The sequence below is a fragment of the Podarcis liolepis genome (genome assembly GCF_965112155.1).
Source record: "Podarcis liolepis genome assembly, chromosome: 10".
NCBI classification, from domain to species: Eukaryota; Metazoa; Chordata; class Lepidosauria; order Squamata; family Lacertidae; genus Podarcis; species Podarcis liolepis.
This window is the reverse complement of record NC_139562.1, coordinates 53,981,570-54,002,936: the sequence shown is the minus strand read 5'-3', so window position 1 is coordinate 54,002,936 and position 21,367 is coordinate 53,981,570. Positions and strand designations below refer to the sequence as shown.

The window sequence follows — 21,367 nt, the reverse complement described above, 5'->3', positions numbered from 1 at the left end:
ATAGAGAATTGATCTTGACATTGCATGCAAGTTCTCGTGCATCCCCTCACACAATCTTCAGGTGATCAACCAAACTTGCTGAAAAACTCTGTCCAGATCTTCGTGCTAATTGACCAAAGATTTGAAGAACAGCTGGGGACATTGGGGGTGGGGTTTGCATATGAGCTCTTGCTTTAATCTTTTGCACACTTTAATCTTTTGCATGTTCAGGCGAAGGCAACTAACACAAACCTTCCCATTGCTTTAAGATCGCGGCTAGCTTACCAGACAAGGAATCTTTAGCGCCTGCTGTATGGAAACTAAAATGTCAGGACATTTATGGCATGTTAATGGCACTGTAGTTGCATATATCCATCTCTGGCTCAGCAAAAGGATGAAGACATGGAACAAGGCTTCCACATTGAGGCTCTCTCACCACCTGTGCAACTGGCAGCTGTGTGGCTAAGTGAGCTGAGGGTGTAGGAAATACTGATGATCGGCATCCATTTCAGTCTCACTTCAGGTCTGGGTTTGGTACCCAAATTGCCTTGGAGATCCATGGGACAAGGAGAGGCATAATGTGGCCCTGCAGATTCTCTGGGATGTTTTGGTAGCTTCTGATACTATTCACCAAGGTATCATATGGGACGGAGAAGGGTTCTGCTCCTTTCTAGAAGGTTGATTTGGAGGGCTATTGTTCTGCCCTATGGTAGTTATGCTATTGTGTGCCATAGGAATCTATATTGTCCTCTCCACTGTCTATAAAATCTTCCATGCCAAAGTACTTCAGATGGAAGTGTGGGATATAAAGTGATTGTAATGTAAACAAGTGGGACGTGTAACAAAATGTTGCAGGGCTGATTTCTCATGTTCAGCCAGCTATGTCTTCTTTCAGGGTACTTCATTCTGTTTATGGCTCCTACCCCAATAGTCAACCCATATTCCATGCCCACTAAGCATGGTTGGTTGTCAATGGATTATACAGTACACACGTCTGCCAACCTTAAAGAAGAAAATATCTAGATTAAGACTCTTGCTACAAAGGAAGATAAATGATGAGTACTTGCTTTAATATCTGCAAAAGGAGGAATATCCCAAGCTGTAGACTTTCAAGTTTGATATCATCCACTCTTCACAGTGGACCCCTTGGAATTATAGTTTGGGGTCTTTGAACAGAATAGTTGTAGCAGTGTCACCAGGCTACAGTTTCAAAGATTATTTAAGAGGAAGCTGTGGCAATTAAAACTGCTACAAGTTTGTCGAATAGTGTAGGCATCTACTAAATATAGGGCTGTAATCCACAAACCTTCATCCCCAAAGAGGCCTAATGGGATTGTGGACATTGATCTTTGTGAAGTTAGTGTGCTTGAGGTTTTTATTTTGTTTTTCACGTTGCTTAGTCATTTCAGATAAAAGTTCTGCTTTCAAAATGCTCTTTTGCTGCTGCTTTATAGAATGAAGTGATTTGAAGCAGAAATGAAACTTTAGATATATATTTTTTTTAAATGCCTGAAAATAAACCAACTGATTCTTTTCATTTTTTCAGTTAGTTGGCTTGTAGTTTAGTGGGATTTGTGGGAAGCCACAATTTCAAATATGTATTTTTAACATCAAGATCCCTTTCTTAGTATTTTGCTGTGTGTTAATTTTGTGGGGGTTTTCCAGCCAAAGGGAAACAACTGCTGTGTCATTCAACCCATCTCTTTACCATAAATCTGATCTCCTCGTTGCCTCATTATAATGTAGTTCGTATAAGGAACACAATCTTATTGCTTACTTTATGAGGGCATTTCCATCTTCTGTGTGGCCCCATTCAAGTTATCACTGTAATGATATTTATCTCTATCAGGGAGGCCTACATGGAAATTACAAGCTATCAAATTGTTTATACCAGTGAGTACATATTTAAGAACAGCTTTCTGGTAATTGTTATTTATTACATTTTTATCCTGCACTTCCTTCAGGGAAGACTACCAAGTGAGGAGGCTGAATGGGGGTAACTGAACTGGGATCTCCTCAGTCGTGGCCCTTCACTGGCTCTCAAATCTTCCATTAGTCTCCTATAAATTGTCTTCTATCCAGTTAGTCCTCTGATATGCATCCTACAGTATGCCTTACCCATTACTCCTAAATGTATTGAGTCGGTGTATACATTGCCATCACCATATAGATCAGCATCTACATGACATGTTTCTTGCTTTCTGGCTATACACTTTGGTACAACTCATCAGGTGTGCTAGGAATATGTGTAAGATTTCGTGTCCACGATCCATGTCACTGTGATCCACCAATGGGCAGGTAGAAAGTCAGGATGCAATGGAATGGCCTTGACTTTCAAGGGATTCTTGTGCCTTGTAGAGGTGAGCTCATCTGAACACTATACGGGATCGTTACTTTAGCAGTTCCTTTTAATGCATAAGCTAGCAGTTACAGTTCTCAGCTATGTTTGAAATTCACTAAAGGCTTAGAATACCAGTTTGTCCAGGGTTATCATATTGAGGGTTTGGAACCAGCTATGGCTAAACAAGAGGCCATATTTTGATCTAATAGCAGATATCTAAAAAAACAACCATTGGAGCTTCCTGTACAGTGGTACATCTGGTTACATACTTAATTCGTTCCAGAGGTCCGTTCTTAACCTGAAACTGTTCTTAACCTGAAGCACCACTTTAGCTAATGGGGTCTCCCGCTGCCGCCACACGATTTCTGTTCTCATCCTGAAGCAAAGTTCTTAATCCGAGGTACTATTTCTGGGTTCGCGAAGTTTGTAACCTGAAGCATATGTAACCTGAAGCATATGTAACCCGAGGTACCACTGTATATCTTTTCATTTTCTCAGACTTTTAGCATACCACTGTAATGTTTTTTACTGTTTTGTGCTGCCTTTGTGACCTTGTGGGCATGCAGTTTAATTATGTGCTGTTCACACTGATGCATTAAGTGTGGCATTCAGCTAAGTTTTACTCAGAGTAAATGTGACTAAGTTTGTTCCATTAATTTCAATGGGTCTACTCTGAGTTAATCATAGCTGAATGCTCCTTAATTTCGTTTTCTCCTTTCTGGGATATGATTGAAGGCCAGTGCAGTGCAAAAATGAATGGGTTAGGCTTAGAAACAGTAGCTGGCCCAAGGCCATCTAGTAAGCCCAAGCAGAATTTGAACCCCGGTTGCCCTGTCCAAGTCCAACGCTTTATCTATTTCATCATTACCCTGGCTTTTTGTGCTGGCTTATTGGTCTTACAGCAGCACTGTACGGATTTTGACATCTAAAGATAGCTCTCCTTGCTTGAGCTATAATAGACGAAGGTTTAATAATGCCTGACAGCTATGATAGATAAAGAATCTCTCTCTTTCTGTGTGTGTCTCTCTTACACATACACACACATTTACAGATGCAGACTATTTTTAGGATGTTGGTATTAAAATAGACAGCTCAATAATACATTTTGAGTGGCCTATGCAGTAAAAAGGGGTAGCGTGTGGGGGAAACCATGAAAATAGTTATTGCTTGAATCTGCTTCCCTTTGTTCAAAATTTGTTGAAGAGTATGATGTCAAAAGGTTAAATTGAATGTAAAAGACTATATTTAATGTCACATGAGTGTTTTGTTTTAACTTCAAAGCTTCTTCACATAGTAACTTTTCTTCAGGACAAGATGTGTTCTTCGGTAATTGCTCTTCATTGAGATGAATATAAAGGAAGTTCTATCTTCAGAGTAAAGATTTGAGAAAAGAAAGTATTACGGTTTTTTTATATATAAAAAATCAGCTATAAAATTTATAGGCTGATCACGTGAGTTGATATGGTGCTGTAAGCAGCATCTCCTAAGATTTGGTGTAAGTTCCTCAGAAAAGCAGATCCTCCAAGTGTCTCTATTTTCTAGAGACGTCCCAGATTTAGATAAGTCATCCCAGTTGATCCCAGAATGTCCCACTTTTCCTTAGGAAAATAGGATGTCCCTATTTTTGTTGGAGAAATTTTTGGAGTTATCTGACCCTCAAGCTGTCTGAAGGCAATGCTGTGTAGGGATTTTTTTTAATGTTTAGTGTTTTATTATGTTTTTATATAAGTTTGAAGCTGCCCAAAGTAGCTGGGGCAACCTAGTAAGATGTGTGAGGTATAAATAGTAAAATTATCATTATGGAATGGGACGTCCTTGTTTTCATCGGAGAAATATTGGAGGTATGCAAGAGAGTACTATCTAGTCTCTTCAGGTTGAAAAGGTTTCATTACCACCTCCTTTAGGTTTTACTTATTTAAAATATTTTCATACAATGAAAGGTGTACAATGCAAATTCCTGCATTGCGCTAGATGACCCTCAGGGTCCCTTCCAACTCTACAATTCTGTGATTCTATGATTCTACGGAGTTGGCATTAAAAACACAACAATAAAACCACATACACATAAACAGAATACCTGGGTTTTCGAATGCCTCTGTAGTCTAACGTTTCAGAACTTGAATGCCAAAACCGCGGAAGTAAATGCCTTGGTTTTCGAATGCACCTCAGAAGTCAAACAGGAAAAGCAGCTTCCCTTTTGAGTTTTCTGTATTGAGGCTTCCATTTTGAGGCTTCCACTTTCAGTTCTCAGTCTTTGAACATTTTGGAACGCATACGGACTTCCCAAACAGATGACGTTCAAAAACTGAGGTACCATTGTTGTAATTTAAACCAATAGATACTAAAAGTCAGAAAAGGCCCAGCAGTGTCAGTGCCTGCCTCCATTCAGAGTGAATTTGGTTCTGAATTGGTCACCCTAGCAATTCCCACATCACCAGCATTATGCAAGAATGGCTACTTAGTCATACATTAGCTAAGCCATATAGTGATGACCATGAATTTGGATGGCATTAAAAGAGGATGAGGCAAAATATTGGAGGATATTGTGGCTGCAGGCAGTAGGCCTCTGAATACCAGCTGCTGGGAATCTCAAGGGAGGAAAGTGTTTTGTGTATTTGTATCTCTCACAGGCTCCCCAGAGCAGTGGCGTAGCGTGGGTTGTCAGCACCCGGGGCAAGGCAGGTAATTTGTGCCCCCTAACCCATGGATTTGCACCCCCTAACCCGTGGATTTGCGCCCCCTAACCCTAACCCCCAGATGTTGCGCCCGGTGCGGCCGTCCCCCCCCTGCACCCCCCACGCTACGCCACTGCCCCAGAGGCATTGGTTGGCCAGGATGATAGACTGGGTGGTCCTTTAGCCTGTTCCTGCATGAGTTTCCTTATGTGAGTGCCCGGAAGATCCTTAAGGTCCACATTCAGAATTTGTGCTTCCCACAAGCGGCAAAGTCTGTACATGCACTTCTCACAGTTCCTTGCATGCCTACTTGGAATGAAAAAGTCCAGCTCCGGCCTGGTCCTGCACAAGCCTCCAAGTCACATATTGTGGGAAATCAAAGGTTGCTGTTGAATGGAATTACAGTGGTACCTCGGGTTAAGAACTTAATTCGTTCTGGAGGTCTGTTCTTAACCTGAAACTGTTCTTAACCTGAGGTACCACTTTAGCTAATGGGGCCTCCCACTGCTGCCACGCGATTTCTGTTCTCATCCTGAAGCAAAGTTCTTAACCTGAGGTACTATTTCTGGGTTAGCGGAGTCTGTAAGCTGAAGCGTCTGTAACCCGAGGTACCATTGCAGTTTATCATTGTACCACACAGATGGGCAACATGTGGCTTTCCAGATTTTGTTGGACTCTTCCATTAGCCCCAGCCAGTACGAACAATGGCCAAGGATGATGGGTGGCACACAAATTTCTTATCCTTGTTGCAAAGCATACATAGCTCTAGTTCTGGTGATCCAGATGACGTTGAAAACTTCCCATATTTTATATTTAGTTGCTGTGCTGCTTGTAACAAGCAGGAACTTAACAGATCAACCAAATGTTTTGAAGAGGTTAGCTGCTTGTCAGATGTGTGCTGCTTTCCCTTAGTTTGAAATGTGATGTCTTCATTGTACAAAATGCCAGCTTTTTAGCAAAGATTCCTATTCTTATGTATATTAACACATTTGTAGTTCTTTTTGTTTATGTAAAGGAGGAAAAGTCCTAACAGTGTGAGAGACCTACAGAAAATTTGAAACTGAAAACATGCAGGCAGGAGATGTTGCAAAAGTTTTACAGTAATTTGTCTCTTACGTCAAGACAAATATAGTACCCAAAAGGCAAAGATTAAAGCTGCGCACTGACTAGAGAGGGAGCCTCCATTTGAGACAGTGAATGTGCAAACATGCAGAGGATTGGTTGCACATGTTTCTGACATTTAGCTGTGATCTCTGAACCGCATGTGGTGGTTCTGAAAAATAAAGAGATCATAATGGTCTGGATCTGAGTTTCACTGTAGAATGTTACACACACCCACACCCACACACCCCATCACATGTGAGTGTTTTCTTCAGTTTTGATAAATGCATACAGTTTTGGTTTCATTGAGCTGAGGTAGTTCAGATGGATAGATAAACTGTTGTGCTTGAGAGCTAAAGGCTTGGATTCAAATTATGGCCCAGTTTCAGTAATGACATGACCATGCGAAGTTAAGTACTTAATTGAGTTCAAATGCCAACTTAGCTGTCCTACTAAAAGAAAAGGGAAGTCAAGGCTGTAGTCTTTCCTGGAAGTAAATCCCTCCAAATTCAGTGGGGCTTACTTATGGGTATACATGTATAGGACTGGTTGGGTTGAGACCAGTGTCAATTTTGGTTTGATTGAGAAACAGTGTAATCTTAGATAAGGCTTGCAAACTTGTTTTCTATGCCATAAGTGGACATACTTTTATTTTTGCTGTGGAGGATTCATGGAATAAAGATTAGGGGATAATGGACTTGGGAAGACTCACTAAAGGCATTTCAGACAAGATTAGGTTAACCTTGTTTATAAATTATAATGTTTGGTAATGACTGAAAGTAAGAATAGCAAGATGGACAAGGTACATAAATAATGTACTGTGGTGACAGCAATGGGTGCCTGAGACTGATCCTTTGAATCAAATTTCCTTGAAAATTAATTTGGTTGAAATAACTTTTGGCTAATTTAGAATGGAAGTAGAATTGTACGCTACAATTAATTCCAAAACATTATGATGTGTATAAAAATGTATACTCTTATGCAATTCTTTTAAGATCGTATAAATCTTTTGCCTTTTACAAAATTTGTGGAATATAAGCACACATGTTTTGAACTGTGATGGTTTAAGTGGAAAGAAAACAAAACAAGAGCTGTAACACTGTTTTTTAAGTCTTAAGGGTCATTTGAAGAAAACCTATTAGATGAAATTTGTCATTAGTCATACTATAATATTGCAAGAAAGCCAGAGGGTGAATGTGACAGTACATATTTGTGTACTCAGTATCCCTGTAGTGGGTAAATTGTAGGAATGTGGCAAGGATCTGAGATGGGAGTTGTTTGAAGTAGTGGCTGTCAATCAGCACAATCAAAGGATGGCCTGCTCTGACACAATTAGCTGATTTGGGCATGACCACTTAATTTATAAGGTCTCTCTGGCTGCTTGAAAGCTTTATCAGTCCTTAACAGGAGCATCGAGAATACCACATTGCTTGAGGTTGGTCAGGGATAATCTACTGCACTGTTTTTGGATTATTTGATAGTGCCGAACTTAAAAATGCCTCATCTGACAGATTGCTCTTACTATCAGGTGAGCTATTGAAAATAAGTGCTAGTTTGGGTGCTGTTTCTCATTTTACTAATGAAGAGCAATGATGTAGTTTGTATCTAATGGAAGTCTCTATTGGCAGATTATGCAGTGATCTTTGTACACATTAGGCATGGGTTTCAACTCAAACTTGGTGTAAAAACAATGTTCAAAGGTATGCTGAGGTTACTCTGCGTTCTTGAAATTGCATTCTTTCCTGAGATGATTGTTTCTGTGGCTGGAGAATTAACTGTATAATTAATTTGGGGAGCAGAGAAGATTGAATGGATTTCTTGAAGGCTGGGGTTCTCTGTTTGTTTATGGAAGTAGCATTGTCCAGATAAACTACCATGCTTCTGTATAACTTAGCGGACATAGATCTTGTATAGCTTGTAGGTCACAGTGTCAGCCAGTTTCCATGACCTGCAATTTAGTTGCTCACAACTGTATTATTAAAGGTCCTCGAGCCTAATCTAAGAGAAATTGTACTTCATCGTTTTCTTTTCTTCCATAGGTCCAGACCCACTTGGACAATCCATCTAGGTATCACGTTCAGCAAACTCAGAGGCATCAAGTGAAGCAGTACCTAACGCTGGATGCGAAGCTGTCTAGCCAAAGCCTGTCATCTCATTCCCATTCAATCCATTCTTCAGCAGCTATGCCCATATTAAGGAGTGGGCATATGCCTCCGACCAACATCAGCACTCCTGGGAGTCCAGTGACCAAGTTATTAAGTCTTGGAGGAGAACAAGAAAATGCGGTATGTCCTAGAGCTGTGAAATAGTCTAAGGCCTCTTGAATGTTGGTTTGCCAAATTAGATGGAGCTTACAAGATGGGGGAAAGGTCTCCCATTTGTTCAGCATTGCTACACCTAAATATGCCTGAGTTAAACTACATTTGAGATCTGGAGGCTTATGCATGAAATTCCATGTCATCGCAGTGGATTTGCACCATTGTCAACGGTCCTTTTATAATCACGTAAGCATTGCTTAAAGAGATGTTTGCTCTCTGATGTGTTAAGGGGTGATTAATTCAACATAAAGTCTCGGGACTAAAGAAAACCTCCCAAATTTCCACAGGTTGGAGCCAGATTTAGTCATGCTTAGAGCAGACCTGAAGGAATGGGTTTCCCAAACCCAAAACTGACTGTGCAGGCAGTTTGAATAGCCTCCAGTAAGGCTGCAGACCCAGTTTTATGACAAACTAAGACCTAAGTTTGGATTCAAACCTACCATTGTTAATTACAAACTATAGGATTTTATAGCAGCCCCTTGTTCCAGTAAATAAGGACTGCAGAGTTTTTACATGATATATGCATATAAATAGCAAATAGAGCTCATATTCTGCATGCATAGCTACATTCTGGGCTGCTACTAGAAACCACCCCTTTCTCAATCTTGGAATCTTTTCAGACTGTGAATTTAAAGTCCTATGTATATGCTGCCTTCCTCATTTATGTGACTTGCATTGCCATTGAAAATTTACCTCCCCCCAGTATGAGTTTGCTTCAGCTGTAGGGCTCTCATTTTGGGGGGGGGATTGGTCCCAAAGTATTAATTTTGGAAGGACATAAATATTTCCAAAATGCTTTGAATGTGAGGATACTTTTATTCACAGTTATCCTTCCCCCTGCATGCTCATCTTCTGCACTATTTTGTTCCTTATCTGCTGTCGTTCCCCCACTGAATTAGTCACAAACGGGTGATCCTAGCTTAATCATGGGTAAATTTATAAATGAGATGCTGTTATGATGCTATTCAGCCAAACAGTATTGGCTATCATCATAATTTCATTTGTATGCCTCTTCTGAAAGCGATTCTGGTCACAAAGAGAATTATTCTATCAAAAGATTAGTGTTTGTTCTTTTTTTTAAAATAAAGTGAATATTTGTAGAATAAGTTCCTCCGTTCACCATCCTCTTGCATTCATTGACAACTTCTTTTACTAGATGGAGGACGTTATCGATGACATAATCAACATGGAATCTAGTTTTAAGGATGAAGGGATAGGTTGCTCAGAAACACCGCTTCTCTTGCAAAGCACTGTAAGTAATTGACACTTCCCTTTCAAAGAAAATTAATGAAGAATACAACTGAGAACTGTAATGCATTGTTGCACAAAGGTGATATTTGTTCTCTGCCTCCCTCTCTTGCTTAAAACTATCTGAGAAAATTATCCTTTCCACTGACAAATTTCAGGATGATGGAATGAGCAATAGAATGCCATCTTGTTACAAAGGTATATATCTGTCTGTGTTATAGGCTATCTCTGCTGATAGGAACTCAAGTTTCCCTTCTTACAACACACTGATTATATATCTTGATTTCCTTGACAAATTATATATTTAACACTCAGTAAGCTCAGATGCTTTTTAAGAACATACCAGAAGTAATAAATGCCTAACAAACTTGATATTCAGCAACTGATTTAACATTTGCCTCAAACATGGAAAAATGTTGTAAGGCCAAAATAAGCTGTGTTTCTCTACTTAAGTAATAGTTTCAAACATTCAAAAAATGTTGAACCTATTGTCGCCGAGCATCAAAAAGAATGGAACAGAACCCTGTGTATACCTTTAAGTTAACCATTTTATTTATTATGTTATTATTGAAATTTATAGGCTGGCTTTCAACCCCAACCCCACCATCCCCCCTTTCCCAAGCTGATTCACAAAAACATATGAAATGTGCTCAAGAAACCAGCTGATCAAATTATAAAATTCATGCCATCAATTGCATGCGAATTATTAAGATTAATAAACAATAAAACGGATAGCACAATTTCCTTTCCCCTCTCCCGGCTGCCCGCACATGCACAGAGATCCTGCAGTTCTGATCTCCCAGGCTCAGGTTTCTAATTGCACCCTAGTTAGTGCTATTTGTACGAGCAGTTTCTCGTCAGTGATTACCACGATCTTCAAAGCTGAGTACATCTTTGCTGGGAAAGGACCAGACTAAATATTAACAGCGCCTTATCTTGGGTAACTGGAAAAGGCTGCACAAGACAACAGCATGGCAAAAGTCTTTGCTAGGCACATTTTACACTAGATGTACTTAAAAGTCCAAGGAAGTCTCAAAGGTCACCTTGATATTTGAGGCTCAGCATTGCATTTCCAGGTTCTGCTAACAAGATTTGCACAAAGAGAAATGGCCGCGACAAGCAAGCAACTTACTACTGTGAAAACAGGTAGCCATCAATATTCCTTCTTACTGTGCAGATCAAAATAAATACGAGACGTTTCTCTTCAGCTTAGAAACTCTTCCTAAAGAACAAAGGGGGTAAGGCTTGGCTGGCAAACCCTGCCAAAAGGAGCTTGTGAAATTCGGACAGAGGAGCAGAGAGGACTGACTATGGAATAGAATCAGATGTGCCTCCCCCACAGCTCAGGAGACTCTTGCAAGGAGGGCTGCATACATACTGACCGATTACTGCTAAGGAACTATTTTGCACTTCGGACTTCATTTGTGGCAGTCCCAACTCCCCTCTCATGAATTGCTACGAACATCGTTGCAATTAATATAAGATACTGTATTGGAGATGGCATTTAAAGTCATGGCAGTTTCCAAAGCAAGCTTCACAATGTTCTGGGCATTTAGCGGACCCAATTGCGCAGAGACAGGACAGAATGGAGTAGCTCATAGAGACACAGTGCGCCATGCACTTTACGATGATGTGCTGGTTGTTTCGTCATCTGCCAGCACTGCAGAGCAACATTTTCACCTTAGTCTATGGCTTTTTTGTGTTGTTGGGATGCTTCTGTTTTGATTGATTGATTGATTGATTGATTGAATTTACATCAACAATCTTTATTACGGTCCAGAGACCCAACAAATTGATTGAATTTATATACTGCCCTATACCTGGGGGTCTCAGGGCAGTTCACAGAATAAAATCAAGATATAAAACCACAAAATAATCAAAATAAAAACAACAACCCAATAGTCCCCCCCCCAAACACCCACTTTTTAAAAGGGCATAGGATGTCAATCTAGTCAAGCAAAGGCCTGGTTAAAATGGAACGTTTTTACCTGGTGCCTAGTATAATGAAGGCGCCAGGCGAACTTCCCTGGTGAGAACATTTCACAGACGGGGAGCCATTGCAGAGGAGACCCGTTCTCATGTTGCCACCCTCTGGACCTCTTGAGGAGGAGGCACACAAAGGAGGGCCTCAGAAGATGATCTCAGGGTCCGGGTAGGTTCATAGGGGAAGAGGCGGTCCTTGAGGTATTGCTAGTTTTAATGTACGTACGTGTTTGCTTAAAGTATTGTAAGCTGCTTTGAGTTGCGGTGGCAAAAAAGCAACTAATAAATTTAAATGATGATAATAATGTGGGGCGTATGGCATGGAGCTGTGTCTCCTGGCACCACCCTCAATATCATGTGCCACTATATTGTGCATGGAAAGTCTGCAAAGGAGGCTCCTAAATATCAGGAAGTATACACATTGTGCACTCCATGTGATCAGGAGCCCTGCTTGCAGTGCCAGCATTCAAACAACCGCTGATACCCTGGGGCCATTTTGCAGGGTCTGGACAAACCACTACACCACCCTCTGTGAGTTATCCCTCCACATGGAGGGAATGTATGTATATGGATAATGTCTATACCACAAACCAGCTTTGAAAATGTTAATACGGGTCCAGGTACTAACCAGCCACCTGTGTGTACATTTAGGCGCACACAGTGTCTATAACATTCTGCAACTATTTTTGTGTTCCAAAACTAGACCTACTCTCAGATTTCATAAAACCCAGATCTATGTCCGCCAAGCGACAAGATGCCCTGCTCTGTGGTATTTACCGGTGTGAGGGGCTTCATGTGGTCTACTGTCGGTGAAGAGAGTTTTGTTAATTATGTGTGTGAGTGGTGCATATTGTTCCCGGCCCTTGCAAATGCCACTGAAGACTGTGTGTTACACATTTGTCCTTGGATCGGCCCATTTCCTTATCTCCTCTATAAATGCCTTCTGAAGAGGCTGGTGAATATATGCCGTTGAAGTGTATTCCATGGTAATTTAGTAGGAACGAAAGGAAGGCTGTTCCCTTCCTTCCTGTTGAGCGTTCAGCCTTTGAAAGGTAGGTGAAAGCTGTAAAGGGAAGCATTCCTTGCTCGAGTGCTCAGATTTTATTCTAGAGCTGCCAGTCACTTATAAATAGAAATGTGATGGGCCTAACCAATTCACACTGTACTTTAAAAGAAAGGCGAAAAAAAAGAGAGGAAAGGGGATTTGTTAATCTTTTAAAAGAGAAGAAGACGTTTCTCACAACATGTGCCACACGTTCAGTGTGTACTGCGATCTGAAATGGCATGTTATGCCATACGTTGGGTGGGTATTTCTTTTGCTGCCCCTAAAGAGATGGGTACCAATTTGAGTGCCGAACCATCTCCTTTTAAAAAGTTGCTTCCATTAATGAAATTGGGAAGAAGACTCTTCCCAAATGGGGGACCATTGTAGTGGAATACCTCTACTTATTTTCTCTTGGGAGAGGAAATCCATTCCATAATGAAAGGGCCAATGGTAGGTTTCCTTGTATTGTTTGATGGGAAGGGGTTCTTGATCTACTGCTTTGGAAACAGCAAAGAATCTGACACAAAGTTCAGCTGCTTGAAGAGAGACTTTGAAGAAATGGCTGATGGGAAGTTGTTGCCATCCTATAAGGAAAAGGACAGTCCTGCTTTCAAGAAAGCTGTCTTCTGCCTGAAATGAGATGGGTATACACTTGTCATTGATAGCTTAGCACTGAGACGCCATGTCATCATTATATACTCCAGTCTGGTTCCAATGGGGAGAAATGAACCACATGGTGGTCACTAAGCAGCTACTGACCTATTCTATTATGGGCTTTTCCAGATCATGAAAACATGGCAGTGGTGTTAGCCCGTCTAGTTTGTTCAGTGTCCTCCTGAGTCCTCTTCAGGATTCCCCCATAATACGCAAGGGGGAGAGTGGGAGGCATGGGAGGCTCCGCACTCTCCAACAAGTCACTGGTCTGGTTCGCATAACATGATAAACCAAACTATGGCTTAGCCAGGCCCACATGAATGTACAGATTCTGGGGATAAAGCTTGCAGTCACTTTGCTCCTGATCCTTTTTGATTTTGCACATGCTGAGCTAAACCAAGGTACTAGCTGACTAGCTTAACTACAAACCTAGATTCAGATGATACACTAAGCCAAATATGGCTTCGCTCAGGACGGTACTAAAAAGGGCCACGGTGGAGCAAAGTGACTGCAGACTCTGGGATCCCAGACATTTCTGCAGTCTTGGGGAGCCCATGGTTTGGCTTACTGTGTCATGCTAACCAAGTCATTGTTACCAATCCTGCAGCCATTTATGTTTTGAGGTCAAAACTTCAACAGCAGATAGCTTTTTCTACAAAGGTAGGCTCTCCATAAGGTTTAGAAGTCTGATCTTCCAGGGTCCTAAAATGAATGGGGAGCCTACAAGAGTAGAAGAGGTTCTCCACTTCAGAAATTCAGCCCTCAATGTGTGGAGGGCTCTGAAGTGGTGACACTGATGTGATGAAGGGGGTACTTTTCCTCACGGGATATAATTGTGTGGCTGAAACTATGGGGGGGGGGGCAAATTCAATTCAGTTTGAACCTAAAGACAGGCCTACCTATTTTATTCTGATGCACGCAAACTGAAATTTCCACTTCTCCAGATTTTGCAATACAGTGCAAAATTAAGCCAAGCTGTGTGTACAAAGATGCACTTACTTGGGTTAATGCATGCCTAGAAATACATATATTAGGGGAAATAACATATGAACATGCTTTATATTATGGAAAGTTGTTTTGCAGAGATATGGATGAAATTGCGTACAAAAATGAAAATTGCACTAAAATGGTGCTGAATTTTCATAATGACTTAAAAAACAACCACCTCAATTTTTAGAAAAATGGGAAACTGAGAGAAACTGCCTATCCCTAGAGGAAGAACACTTGAATAGGGCTCTGGTCTTCAGATACTATCCGTTTCACTCATCTGTTTACTGCATCATCAAGTTCAGCAGTTTACAAAGGCAGGTGTAGGTAACATACGTCACAGATGGGCAGTTAAGCCACAGAGAATTAAGAGTTCAGAATCAGGTATCCTCGAGGTCCTTTGTGATGCTTGAAGCTAACCATTACATATGGTCTTTCAGCCCTTCTGTTTGTGAGCAGTTTTGAAATGCTAGACCAAATGGCAAGGTAGAAACAGCTCTGCTTCCCCTTTGAGTTTGAAGAGGAAATATCTTTTGATAGCTTTGATATCATTGTGTGAGTAGCGGCAGCAGTGGCAAAAGATGAGTGTGCATTAACAGGACAAAAAGCAATGCATATTTTCTAGTTCATCTGCCAACTTCAAAGATTAAACCAATCCGTGTTGGCTACTTATACTGAATAAACCCAAAAAGCAAATGATAAGAAAATGAAACAAACATTGAACAAATTGTATTTTAGTTAATTTAGGAAATGAATGAGAACATGCTTCTAATTTCAGCTATCCACTTGACAGATGAAAATAGTGCAGCTCCTAAACTTTATTAACTCAGTGGTGGCTATGTTTAAAATGAATCAATATTGCTGATGTTTAAATTGAAGATTTTTAATATGTTCCACTTTTGGGCAATTGTTACCTAACCAAGTCAGTCAAGGAGCATACTTTCTGTTCACTTAAATAATGGATTGAGCATTGGGCTGTGAGAATTCTTGTATTAAGAAGATCTGTGTTCGATTTTGACCATAGTGAACCATATTAACTGGAAGGAAGGAAGAGTGCTCTTAACATTGCATTGTTTGCTTATTTAACCAAAAACAATTTCCTAACCAAAGGCAGATTTTTTTGGGGGGGTGTATTTAGGGCCCATTTAGAATCATAGGATCATAGAGTTGGGAGGGACCACAAGGGTCATCTAGTCCAACCCCCTGCAATGCAGGAATCTTTTACCCAACTTGGGAATCAAACCCACAACCTTGGGATGAAGTCATGCTCTACTGAGCGAGCTATCCAGGCTCACATCCTTTCAGAGAGGATATAGGGATGAGGCCAAATGTATATTTCAGAAGAGTGAATTCCTTAGGCATCGAGTCACCACCAAATAGGCCCTGTCTCATGTTCCAACCAACCTAATCACGCTCACTGCTGCGTCTGTGAGCTGTGCCTCTGTGGCTAATCTCAAAACCTGGGCAGGTTGCTTTGGCTGGAGCCACCAAGTAGCATTTCCAGGTTTTAAAAAGTCAAAACCAGCACTTAACTAGGAAGTGCATAGACAACCATGGTAACTGATACAATATTGGAGTAACACAGTCTGAGTGTCTTGCCCCCACAAGCATCCAGGCAGCAACTGAAGCTTCAGAATCACCTTTAAAGGCAGCCCCACACTGCAGTCTGGGTATAACCAGGGCATATCTGAGGCAAGATCTACCATCCCTAGATGTGTTAACCACTATCCTAGTGGAGATGCAGAAACTCATGGTCCCCCATTAGATGAGTTAGAATAAATACATAAGTAAACCAAATAGATAGATGCAGAAACTTGCACAACACCTCGAGCTTTGGATAAAAAGAAGATCATTGTTAACAACGTTCTTATCATAATCTCCAGCTACTTTGGCTTAATCGGCATAATTAAAGTTTAGAGAAGCTCCATATTTCATTCAAATGAAATGTTAAGACACTATTATGTGATGATTAAGGTTTTGTAGTAATCTTTTCACAGAGCCTACCCTGGGTAAATGCATTTTGTTTCCCTTATTGGCGCTTCGGTTATACTTCAGTGCAGTTGTACCATCTAACAGGGACTAGTTAACCATTTGCTGCGTTAATCATTTAGTGCAGTTCTCATCACTGAGTGAAATGATTTACAATTCGGTTGCATGAAGACAGAGAGAGATGCATATTGGCCTATAGTGACTGAGACAGTGAAGAGCGCAAAATGCATTGAATTGAAAGGTACTGTTTCTCTAAATGTATTTGTTGGCATGTGTATGCTATATAAATATATTCTGGCCTTCAGCGGTTCAGAGTACTTGACTATCATGTTGTGGAGCATATTTTTGTTATCTGTCATGCTGGTTTTGGTTGGACAGAGGTTTGCTTGACTCAGTTTGTGCACTGATCTGCCTTTGGCGAATTAGAAGATGGTGACATTCTTGAGTTTATATTAGCTTTGATCCTTAAAGTAAGAGAGGTGGAATTTTGATTGCATAATAAGAATCCTTGATCTGTTTGTCTTTTTCCTTATTTTAATCCGCCTTTTGAATGGCACGGGGAACTCATACTCTAGCAGTAGTTCAGGAATAATACCGCATCAAGAAAAGTAGCTACACTTTATGTCTAAGATCTGGAGCTCAGGTATGGTTGTTCTTGTTAATAATAGCAGGTATTTTTACCAATCCTGCATCATGCGGTTGCAGCCGTTTAAAAATACAACATTAAAATTGGTTTTAAAAATCACAGTCAATGAAGACGGGCAAGTCTTCTGAAATAAACATCTCAGGTGTCAAAGGCCAGGGTCAAATGGTGCATCTTCATCATACAACAGAAACGACGGAGATATCAAACACACCTCTGTGGGGAGGAAATTTCCCAGCTTAGGGGCTACTGCAGAGAATGCACTCCCTGGGCCAACGCCCCACCTGACTTTCTGAGGGTTGTGAGACTTCCATCAGGGTTGTAAAGGATTCCTGTCTGCACTACTACCAGTCAATGTTGATGATACTACGAGATGGACCACTGGTCTGATGCATCCCATGTTCTGTGTTCTAAGTTCATATATCTTTTTCAATTGCTGCCCCTTTGCTTGCATATCATCTTTTTCACAGAAGCTGGTTTTCCTTTTGTTTTTTGCATTTTAAAAACAGACAATATGTATGTGTTGCTTTTTTTTTTAAGGCCTAAAATAAATAGGATGTGGGCCTGCCGCAGTGACTGCCTGATTAGAACTGACACAAAGAATTTTCTACAGCTGGGCTTGGTTTGAAATGGTGATCACCAGAGCTCAGCTCCAGAACCCTTTCATATGCCGGAGGATGAGATCAGCTTTGGAATATGAGAAGTAAGAATGCAGAAGATGGTGCATCTGCAAGTTATGTGCTGATGCAAATTGACTCCCCACCAAGTAGTTGTATAAGAAGTAGGACCTGTCAGTTTGGGACCTCTCAGTTTCTCATGTTTCCGATCTTAACATCAGTTCTCCACATTCGACAGCAATTTGCAGTTCAAAAATCCTCATGAAATCCCACCAGCATTTTAGTGTGAATTTCTCCCAACAAGCACATTTTTATATGCTGTTTGCATTTTTGTAAACAAATCTACCTAATACATTGCCTTTTTGTGCCATTTTCAGTGCCATTTTCATTTTTATGCTCACTCCCCCCCTTTTTTTTGGAAAACGGTTGGAGAACTGCATTGCAAAATTCAGATAAATGCAAATTTGAAAGGATAGCTGTGTTTCAGTTTGCGCAAAATTTGCACAGTTTGCACAAAATTGAGAGCGATTCCTAGGTCTGGAAGACCTGGCAGAAGATGCGAAAATAGTGATGGTTTGGAAGCTCCCTTCGAGTGCCACAAGGGGAAAAAAGAGATGCACTTTTACTATCCTAGGAGACTCCATGGTTACAGGAAGAGATTAACTAAACTGAAACTTGACACACAGCGGCTTGACTAAGAGCTCATTATGTCTACTCATTCCTCTGCACTTACACAGCCAAAGAGTAAATGTAATTGAATCTGCCAGCTCCACTTTGCCTGGTGGCGTCTCAAAAAGGAGCCCAACTGCATATAGGTGTGCACATAGAGTCCTCTTTCAGATGTTCTGTGACCACATGGACGTTAGGGCTGATGCATACAGTCCTGCTCTCCTCATTTTACATGCTCACTATGCATGTGGAAAGGGGATTAAAGATTTGAGCTGCTTAAATGTTTTGGGTATATTCTTTATTCATTCACACACCCCCCCCCCAAATTTTATTAATATCTGTAATTTCCTATTCCCACCCCCCAACAAAACCTGGTAGGATTTGCTTGTATAAAGACTTGTAGGTGATGCTTATTCATCTCAGAGGACATTGAGGAAGCAATCTAAATAACTATGAAGATCATCTATTTTGTTAAGATCTTCAATTAAGGATCCTGTAGATACTTCAATTTCAAGCAAATAGCAAGCCAGTGTAGTCTACAATGTGCATGTCAATTTAATTGTCACCATTCAGTTAAAGAATGATCGGAAAGGCGACAGAACTAGAATATATATATATATATATATATATATATATATATATATATATGAAAATTATGATGAGAAGAATACATTTTGTCTTACTACTCAGGAATAAAATAAAGGTGCTTAAGCTGGAAATGTGCTTAGCTTTCAAATCCTACATATTAAACACAGCTTGCTCTTGAATAAGAATTCTGAGCATTCTTTAAAACCTATCTCTATGAAGACATAAAAAGATATGAGAATTTTCTGGAAGTGACAGGATAAAGACACACAAGGCTTCCAATTGGCACTTGCTGGTTACAGTTTAAGCAGTGGTAGTTGCTTCAGTTCAGCGATAGCTAAAGACTTTTATTCTACATCCCATTAGGAAGAATAGTTGGGAAGAACTGCCAGTTGCCCATATCTTTGTGTTTATATGGAGCAAGCAACTGACGGAAAAAGAGGGTAGAGTTAAAGTACTGTGATACTGTCACATACAGGTGGCGTGCAACAGTTGTGTGACTCCTGTGTATCTCATGCAAGGTTATTATAATAATTAACATTTATACACCTCTTAATGCTAAAATAGGCTTCTCAGCAGATTACTGTTAGAATTTCTGCTCTGTGATTGCAGTCATGGGATTGTTCTCTATCACATGACGGTGTATGTTTTGACTCCACAGAGTGGGAAGTGACAGAGACAGGATGTTTGTGTTACTGTGTTCCGTGAAGTGGGACTATTGTCCTTTGTTCTTTCTCTGTGCTGCCTGATGCTAGAGAGAGAGGGAGCCATGTTGCAGTGCTCCGTGTGTGTTTATATGTAAATAAAGTTGATTAGCCAAAATGCTGAGTTGCTGAGGTCTGTTATGCAAGCTGCAAAGACTCTGTGGATCCCTAAGTGTGCCGAAGTCTGTTGGCATCGGTCGGTGTGATGTTCAGGCTGAAGAAAGCTTTTGAAGCTCCCGAACGATAGACCAGGAGGGAGAGAACATGCCAGCTGGGCATGTGTCTCTGCCAGGGTCCAACTCAAATGTAGGACATAAAAACCAATTACACGAGAATTAAAATATACATGTACATAATTGAAATGTGCATTAAAACAACACAACAATTAAAACAGGATAGTCAAGTTGAAAAGATGTGGGGGCAGGTGCCTCTTCAAGGGAACCGGTGGTATGCCAGTACAGATGAGACCTCTCATATTTCAGCAAAGAGTACTTTCTATAACACTAGTGCCACCAGTGAAAACAAAGTCTTCCACATCATAAGTCAAGAATCATTAGGCCATGGCAAGTCTAACTGGGTTCCATTTGTTCTTGATGCTCTTATCGGGTCACGGAGAAGCCCACCAGTACAGAAATAAAATAAACTTTGGAATATAAAGTGAAAATACTAAAAAAGATCTTGAAAGGAAAGAGAAATCGTCTGTTTGACTGGTGCCAGGATGAAGCATAAGAATAATTACACTGCTCAAATACGTTTGGGTTCTTAAAGACCATTTCAATAGATTTCCACTATTTCCTCTCCTGAAGGAAGTTGTTCTTGCTATGTTCTTCTCCCACCCCTGCTTTTTTCCTTTCCATTTGGGCCACGTCTGTGAGATCTGCCTCCTTGTTTCTGTGCTCATTATCACAAAATGGAAAAAAGTTATGGCCAAAGCACATCTTTGAAATAAGGTGCTGTGTTCCAGTTTTGATAGGAGAAGATATTAGCACCATGAAAGTTCTTCACATCTTCAGTTACTGTTGGATATGTAGCCAAGGAAATGTCTGGTTCTAGATGTTTGGTTATCTAGGGTTATTGGCTTGTTTTTGTTCTTGGTCTTGCTTCTGTTACATATTTTGTGCTCACATTTTATATTTTTATGAGGCTCCTCACGGGGTCTCTGCCATGGGAGCATATTCACCCAGTGCTTTTCCAGCTGCACTGGCTCCCGGTGGAGTGCAGGGTCTGAATTAAGGTGCTGGTTTTGACCTTTAAAGCCCTTCACGGCCTAGGACCCTCGTACCTTCGGGACAGCATCTCCCGGTATGCCCCACGGAGGACCTTAAGGTCCATAAATAGCAACACCCTAGAGGTCCCAGGCCCTAAGGAAGTCAGATTAGCCTCAAGCAGAGCCAGGGCCTTTTCAACACTGGCTCCAGCCTGGTGGAACGCTCTGTCTCATGAGACCAGGGCACTGCAGGATCTGATTTCTTTCCGCAGGGCCTGTAAGATAGAGTTGTTCCGTCTGGCCTTCGGCTTGGAATCAATTTGATTCCCTCCCCCTCTCCTTTTTTCCTTTCTCCTCCTGTGATGGAACTCCTATTTGGGGACTTCCCTGGCTTTTTTCTGGCCCATGTAGGACCAGTCTGGAAAGTTAGCCCTGGGGAAGACTTGATGTTTTCATCCCCAAAAAAGTTTTTGATTGGAGTTTCCATTGAAATGAGGCTGTATTTTAATGTTTTAATGTTGTATTTTAATTTTGTTTTTAAGTTGTATTTCAATCAATTTGTTTTTATATCAGGTGTTAGCCACTGTCTTGGCTGGGGAGGGCAGGGTATAAATAAAATTTA

The 21,367-nt window shown here is 40.8% G+C and overlaps 1 protein-coding gene across 1 annotated transcript in view; it reads left to right on the top strand.

The window, feature by feature from the left end:
* TFEC (transcription factor EC) overlaps positions 1–21,367 on the top strand; it is a 380,439-nt gene that overhangs the window by 77,911 nt on the left and 281,161 nt on the right. Inside the window, exons 2-3 of the mRNA XM_083463733.1 lie at positions 8,136–8,381; positions 9,571–9,666. Of these exons, the coding sequence (XP_083319859.1) occupies positions 8,136–8,381; positions 9,571–9,666 (342 nt within the window). The remainder of the gene's footprint in view (positions 1–8,135; positions 8,382–9,570; positions 9,667–21,367) is intronic.